The 8,401-nt window shown below is 44.4% G+C and overlaps 1 protein-coding gene across 1 annotated transcript in view; it reads right to left on the minus strand.

Annotated features, from left to right (window-relative positions):
* The window catches only part of LOC116360578 (voltage-dependent calcium channel subunit alpha-2/delta-4-like), a gene marked incomplete at its 3' end in the record, with an annotated part of 54,596 nt that extends 51,382 nt beyond the window's left edge, over positions 1–3,214 (minus strand). Inside the window, exon 1 of the mRNA XM_031815420.1 lies at positions 3,027–3,214. Coding sequence (XP_031671280.1) covers positions 3,027–3,173 — 147 coding nt within the window. The remainder of the gene's footprint in view (positions 1–3,026) is intronic.
* Positions 3,215–8,401: the final 5,187 nt, after the last annotated feature.

The following is an 8,401-nucleotide window of genomic DNA, read 5'->3' on the forward strand; positions in this document are numbered from 1 at the left end:
AGAGTTATAGTAGTCTGACTGATGAGGAGAGAGAAATCACAGAGTTACTGTAGTCAGACTAATGAGGAGATAAATCACAGAGTTACTGTAGTCAGACTGATGAGGAGAGAGAAATCACAGAGTTACTGTAGTCTGACTGATGAGGAGAGAGAAATCACAGAGTTACTGTAGTCAGACTGATGAGGAGATAAATCACAGAGTTACTGTAGTCAGACTGATGAGGAGAGAGAAATCACAGAGTTACTGTAGTCAAACTGATGAGGAGAGAGAAATCACAGAGTTACTGTAGTCTGACTGATGAGGAGAGAGAAATCACAGAGTTACTGTAGTCTGACTGATGAGGAGAGAGAAATCACAGAGGTACTGTAGTCAGACTGATGAGGAGAGAGAAATCACAGAGTTACTGTAGTCTGACTGATGAGGAGAGAGAAATCACAGAGTTACTGTAGTCTGACTGATGAGGAGAGAGAAATCACAGAGTTACTGTAATCAGACTAATGAGGAGAGAGAAATCACAGAGTTACTGTAGTCTGACTGATGAGGAGAGAGAAATCACAGAGTTACTGTAGTCTGACTTATGAGGAGAGAGAAATCACAGAGTTACTGTAGTCAGACTAATGAGGAGAGAAATCCTAGAGTTATAGTAGTCAGACTAATGAGGAGAGAGAAATCACAGAGTTACTGTAGTCAGACTGATGAGGAGAGAAATCCTAGAGTTATAGTAGTCTGACTGATGAGGAGAGAGAAATCACAGAGTTACTGTAGTCAGACTAATGAGGAGAGAAATCACAGAGTTACTGTAGTCAAACTACAACAGAGATCATAGGAAAAGATAAGGTCAAACTGCAACAGAGAGCATAGGAAGAGAAGGTCAAACTGCAACAGAGATCATAGGAAGAGAAGGTCAAACTGCAACAGAGATCATAGGAAGAGAAGGTCAAACTGCAACAGAGATCACAGGAAGAGAAGGTCAAACTACAACAGAGATCACAGGAAGAGAAGGTCAAACTACAACAGAGATCATAGGAAGAGAAGGTCAAACTACAACAGAGATCACAGGAAGAGAAGGTCAAACTACAACAGAGATCATAGGAAGAGAAGGTCAAACTACAACAGAGAGCATAGGAAGAGAAGGTCAAACTACAACAGAGATCATAGGAAGAGAAGGTCAAACTACAACAGAGTGCACATCACAAAGGTAAATAACCGCTGTACATTTCAAACCTTGAATATTTTGTACAGCAGTAATGATCTTGTTTTGTGTTTAATATGTAGAATAATAAAGTTATATTTGTTGCGTTACTTTGCATTCGGAAAGTATTCAGAACCCTTTACTTTTTACGTTACAGCCTTATTCTAAAATGTTTTAAATAAAACAAATTCCTCATCAATCTACACACGATATCCCAAAATGACTGAGTGAAAACAGGTTAAGACATTTTTGCAAATGTATTAAATATTATAAACAAAAAGTATTCAGACCCTTTGCTATGAGCTCAGGTGCATCCTGTTTCCATTGATCATCCTTGAGATGTTTCTACAAGTTGATTGGACTCCAGCTGTGGCAAATTCAATTGATTGGACATGATTTGGAAAGGCACACACCTGTCTATATAAGGTCCCACAGTTGACAGTGCATGTCAGAGCAATAACCAAGCAATGAGTTTGAAGGAATTGTCTGTAGAGCTCCGAGACAGGATTGTGTCGAGGCACAGATCGGGGGAAGGGTACCAAAACATTTCTGCAGCATTGAAGATCCCCAAAAACACAGTGATCTCCATCATTGTTAAATGGAAGAAGTTTGGAACCCCCAAGACTCTTCCTAGAGCTGGCCGCCCGGCCAAACTGAGCAATCAGGGGAGAAGGATCTTGGTCAGGGAGGTGATCAAAAACCCGATGGTCACTGACAGAGCTCCAGAGTTCCTCTGTGGAGATGGGAGTACCTTCCAGAAGGACAACCATCTCTGCAGCACTCCAGCAATCAGGCCTTTATGGTAGTGGCCAGATGGAAGCCACTCCTCAGTAAAAGACACATGACAAAACGCTTGGAGTTTGACAAAAGGCACCTAAAGGACTCTTAGACCATGAGAAACAAGATTCTCTGGTCTGATGAAACCAAGATTAAACTCGTTAGCCTGAATGCCAAGCGTCACGTCTGGAGGAAACCTGGCACCATCCCTACGGTGAAGCTGTGGGGATGTTTTTCAGCGGCAGGGACTGGGAGACTAGTCAGGATCGAGGGAAAGATGGACGGAGAAGAGTAAAGAGAGATCCTTGATGAAAACCTGCTCCAGAGCACTCAGGACCTCAGACTGGGGCGAAGGTTGACCTTCCTACAGGACAATGACCCTAAGCACACAGCCAAGACAGCGCAGGAGTGGCTTCAGGACAAGTCTCTGAATGTCCTTGGGTGACCCAGCCAGAGCCCAGACTTGAATCCGATCTAATATCTCTGGAGAAACCTGAAAATATCTGTGCAGTGACGCTCCCCATCCAACCTGACAGAGCTTGAGAGGATCTGCAGAGAATAATGGGAGAAACTCCCCAAATACAGGTGTGCCAAGCTTGTAGTGACATACCCAAGAAGACCCAAGTGCTTCAACAAAATACTGAGTAAAAGGTCTGAATACTTATGTACATTTAATGAGTTTTTGAAATTTGTAATACAATTGTAAAAATGTCTAAAAACCTGTTTTTACCCTTGTCATTATGGGGTATTGTGATGTCATTACTGGGTATTGTGATGTCATTACGGTGTATTGTGATGTCATTACGGTGTATTGTGATGTCATTATGGGGTATTGTGATGTCATTATGGGATATTGTGATGTCATTATGGGGTATTGTGTGTAAATTGATGAGGGAGGGAAAAAAGGTAATCCATTTTATGATAACATTATGTGGAAAAAGTCAAGAGGTCTGAATACTCTCTGAATGCACCGTATACCAACTCAGTCTGTGACGATCGGTTACTTTTTAACAACAGCCCTTAAAAAGTGTATTCGTAAGGAGGAACTGTGACTGACCTCTAAAGTAGCGTTGAATTCATGGTATAGATCAGCGTCCTCCGCTGCCTCCGCCAGTCTCTTGACAGACTTCATCTTCCTACCCAGCATTCTCTCCATCTCCTCAGCAAACTTCTTCACCAGTTCCTCTCCGTCCACCTCCTCCATCTTCACCGTGGGCTCAATGTCTTTGTATTTCTGGAGAGGAAAGGGTTAAATACCCTTAATAAACATGTTTAGGTAACCAACGGTCCCTGATATCAGGGTCCTGTTAACTGCACATGTGAACTGTCAGATTTGATTGTCTTTCAGGAATCAGGTGTTTTCAAGTCTGTAATTGAATCCACTTCCACAAGGGAGCTGTCATAAGAGACACATGTAACATATTGTATGACAACAATCAGAGAAGAGTTGGATCTATTGGATTGGCTAGAGAACATAGAGCTTATCTCTAAATAGAACCTTGACAAACCGCTATCTGACTCTGTTGTCTCAGCTGGTGACTATTCAACAGCTGTTGGTGGATTACACTAGTCTGTTAATCATCTCCTGTTGTTTTTACCACAGTCAGTCTTTGACAATGGTGTTAAAACCTTTTTGGGATAGGGGGCAGCATTTTCACTTTTGGATGAATAGTGTGCCCAGAGTGAACTGCCTCCTACAATGTCCCAGATGCTAATATATGCATATTATTATTAGTATTGGATGGAAAACACCCTGAAGTTTCTAAAACTGTTTGAATGATGTCTGTGAGTATAACATAACTCATATGGCAGGTGATACCTGAGAAAAATCCAACCAGGAAGTGGGACATCTGAGGTTTGTAGTTTTTCAAAGCTTGGCCTACCGAATACACATTGAGATATGGATGAGGTTGCACTTCCTAGGGCTTCCACTAGATGTCAACCGTCTTTAGAAACTGGTTTGAGGATTCTACTATAAAGGAGGGGCTCATGAGACCTCTTTGAGTCAGTGGTCTGGCAGAGAGCCTCGGTCTCATGACGCGCTCTCCCGACAGAGTTACCTCTCGTTCCAGTGCTTTTCTGAAGGCAAAGGAATTCTCCGGTTGGACCGTTATTGATGTTTTATGTTAAAAACATCCTAACGATTGATTCCATACATCGTTTGGCATGTTTCTAAAGGACTGTAAACAGAACTTTTCGAGTTTTTGTCTGTATGAAGTGCCTGCGCCTCATGAAGATGGATTACTGGGCTGAATACGCTAACAACAAGGGGCTATTTGGAAATAAATGGCGGACTTTATGGAACTTTATGGAACAAATCAGTCATTTATTGTCGACCTGGGATTCCTGGGAGTGCCTTCTGATGAAGATCAAAGGTAAGTTAATATTTATGGTGTTGTTTCTAACTTTGTTGATTCCAAAATGGTGGATATTCCTCTGGCTGTTTTGGGTTCTGAGCGCCGTTCTCAGATTTTACTTTTTCCTTTAAAAAAAATTGAAATCTGACACAGCGGTTGCATTAAGGAGAAGTCTATCTTTAATTCTGTGAATAACACTTGTATATTTTATCAATGTTTATTATGAGTATTTCTGCAAAATAACTGGATGTTTTGGAATCAAAACATTACTGCAGGTAAGGCGCCAATGTAAACTGAGATTTTTGGATATAAATATGCACATTATCGAACAAAACATACATGTATTGTGTAACATGATGTCCTTTGAGTGTCATCTGATGAAGATCATCAAAGGCATCAAGTCATTCAGTTACTTTTCAATTAAAAGTTAGAATGGGCAAAACGAGTGACCTAAGGGACTTTGAGCGTGGTATGATTGTCAGTGCCAGGCGTGCCGGTTCCAGTATCTCAGAAATGGCCAGCCTGATCCAGGAGTGAATAGCATCCCAGGCTGGATCACTGGATCAGAGGGAATAGAACCCCAGGCTGGATCACTGGATCAGAGGGAATAGAACCCCAGGCTGGATCACTGGATCAGAGGGAATAGAACCCCAGTCTGGATCACTGGATCAGAGGGAATAGAACCCCAGGCTGGATCACTGGATCAGAGGGAATAGAACCCCAGGCTGGATCATTGGATCAGAGGACAGGAGGGAATAGAACCCCAGGCTGGATCATTGGATCAGAGGACAGGAGGGAATAGAACCCCAGGCTGGATCACTGGATCAGAGGGAATAGAACCCCAGGCTGGATCACTGGATCAGAGGGAATAGAATCCCAGGCTGGATCACTGGCTACCGACATTAAGGCTAATCTGAAGATGGTGCTGGCTAAAGCTAAAACTGGCGAGTGTAGAGAGTATAGAGATATTGTTATCCACGTCGGCACCAACGATGTTAGGATAAAACAGGCAGAGGTCACGAAGCGCAACATAGCTTCAGCGTGTAAATCAGCTAGAAAGATGTGTCGGCATCGAGTAATTGTCTCTGGCACCCTCCCAGTTAGGGGGAGTGATGAGCTCTACAGCAGAGTCTCACAACTCAATCGCTGCTTGAAAACTGTTTTCTGCCCCTCCCAAAATATATAATTTGTAGAAATTTGTCCCTCTTTCTGGGACTCACCCACAAACAGGACCAAGCCTGGCCTGCTGAGGAGTGACGGACTCCATCCTAGTTGGAGGGGTGCTCTCATCTTATCTACCAACATAGACAGGGCTCTAACTCCTCTAGCTCCACAATTAAATAGGGTGCAAGCCAGGCAGCAGGCTGTTAGCCAGCCTGCCAGCTTAGTGGAGTCTGCCACTAGCACAGTCCGTGTAGTCAGCTCAGCTATCCCCATTGAGACCGTGTCTGTGCCTCGACCTAGGTTGGGCAAAAATAAACATGGCGGTCTCTGTTGATGCTTGTTCTAGGTCCCAAGATGCTTGTTCTAGGTCCCAAGAAACAAAGAGATCTTCTGTTGAATCTGACAATTAATCTTGATGGTTGTACAGTCGTCTCAAATAAGAATGTGAAGGACCTCGGCGTTACTCTGGACCCTGATCTCTCTTTGACAAATATATCAAGACTGTTTCAAGGACAGCTTTTTCCCATCTACGTAACGCAAAAATCAGAAACTTTCTGTCCAAAAATGATGCAGAAAAATTAATCCATGCTTTTGTTACTTCTAGGTTAGACTACTACAATGCTCTACTTTCCGGCTACCCGGATAAAGCACTAAATAAACTTCAGTTAGTGCTAAATACTGCTGCTAGAATCCTGACTAGAACCAACAAATTTGATCATATTACTCCAGTGCTAGCCACCCTACACTGGCTTCCTGTTAAGGCAAGGGCTGATTTCAAGATTTTACTGCTAACCTACAAAGCATTACTCGGGCTTGCTCCTACCTATCTTTCCGATTTGGTCCTGCCGTACATACCTACACGTACGCTACGGTCACAAGACGCAGGCCTCCTAATTGTCCCTAGAATTTCTAAGCAAACAGCTGGAGGCAGGGCTTTCTCCTATAGAGCTCAATTTTTATGGAATGGTCTGCCTACCCATATGAGAGACCCAGACGACTCAGTCTCAACCTTTAAGTCTTTACTGAAGACTCATCTCTTCAGTGGGTCATATGATTGAGTGTAGTCTGGCCCAGGAGTGTGGAGGTGAACGGAAAGGCTCTGGAGCAACGAACCGCCCTTGCTGTCTCTGCCTGGCCAGTTCCCCTCTCTCCACTGGGATTCTCTGCCTCTAACCCTGTTACAGGGGCTCAGTCACTGGCTTACTGGTGCTCTTTCATGCCGTCCCTAGGAGGGGTGCGTCACTTGAGTGGGTTGAGTCACTGACGTGATCTTCCTGTCTGGGTTGGTGCTCCCCCTTGGGTTGTGCCGTGGTGGAGATCTTTGTGGGCTATACTTGGCCATGTCTCAGGATGGTAAGTTGGTGGTTGAAGATATCCCTCTAGTGGTGTGGGGGATGTGCTTTGGCAAAGTGGGTGGGGGTTATATCCTTCCTGTTTGGCCCTGTCTGGGGGTATCATCGGATGGGGCCGCAGCGTCTCCTGACCCCTCCTGTCTCAGCCTCCAGTATTTATGCTGGAGTAGTTTGTGTCGGGGGGCTAGGGTCAGTCTGTTATATCTGGAGTATTTCTCCTGTCTTATCCGGTGTCCTGTGTGAATTTAAGTATGCTCTCTCTTATTCTTTCTTTTTTTCTGTCACTAGGACCTTGCCTCAGGACTACCTGGCATGATGACTCCTTGCTGTCCCCAGTCCACCTGGCCGTGCTGCTGATCCAGTTTCAACTGTTCAGTCCTGCGGCTATGGAACCCTGACCTGTTCACCGGACGTGCTACCTGTCCCAGACCTGCTGTTTTCAACTCTCTAGAGACAGCAGGAGCGGTAGAGATACTCTTCATGATCGGCTATGAAAAGCCAACTGACATTTACTCCTGAGGTGCTGACTTGCTGCACCCTCGACAACTACTGTGACTATTATTATTTGACCATGCTGGTCATTTATGAACATTTGAACATCTTGGCCATGTTCTGCTATAATCTCCACCCGGCACAGCCAGAAGAGGACTGGCCACCGCTCATAGCCTGGTTCCTCTCTAGGTTTCTTCCTAGGTTTTGGCCTTTATAGGGAGTTTTTCCTAGCCACTGTGCTTTTACACCTGCATTGCTTGCGGTTTGGGGTTTTAGGCTGGGTTTCTGTACAGCACTTTGAGATATCAGCTGATGTAAGAAGGGCTTTATAAATACATTTGATTTCGATTTGATTTAGTCCCAGGGTCCTTAGATTAGTGATGAGCTGTGAGGGCACTATGGTGTTGAATGCTGAGCTATAGCCAATGAATAGCATTCTCACATAGGTGTTCCTTTTGTCCAGGTGGGAAAGGTCAGTGTGGAGTGCAATATAGATTGCATCATCTGTCGATCTGTTGGTGTGTTATGCAAATTGGAGTGGGTCTAGGGTTTCTGGGATAATGGTGTTGATGTGAGCCATGACCAGCCTTTCAAAGCATTTTATGGCTACAGACGTGAGAGTTACGTGTCAGTAGTCATTTAGGCAGGTTACCTTAGTGTTCTTGGGCACAGGGACTACGGTGGTCTGCTTGAAACATGTTGGTATTACAGTCAGGGAGAGGTAGAAAATGTCAGTGAAGATACCAGCCAGTTGGTCAGTGCATGCTCGGAGTACACGTCCTGGTAATCCGTCTGGCCCAGGGGCCTTGTGAATGTGGCCCTGTTTACGGAGATCGTGATCATACAGTCGTCCGGAACAGCTGATGCTCTCATGCTAACGTTTCAGTGTTAGTTGCCTCAAAGCGAGCATAGAAGTTATTTTGCTTGTCTGGTGGCTCATGTCACTGGGCAGCTCTCGGCTCAGCTTCCCTTTGTAGTCTGTAATAGTTTGCAAGCCCTGGACGAGCGTCGGAGCCGGTGTAGTACGATTCAATCTTAGTCCTGTATTGACGTTTTGCCTGTTTGAT

This window comes from Oncorhynchus kisutch, unplaced genomic scaffold, assembly GCF_002021735.2.
Source record: "Oncorhynchus kisutch isolate 150728-3 unplaced genomic scaffold, Okis_V2 Okis09a-Okis19a_hom, whole genome shotgun sequence".
NCBI lineage: Eukaryota > Metazoa > Chordata > Actinopteri > Salmoniformes > Salmonidae > Oncorhynchus > Oncorhynchus kisutch.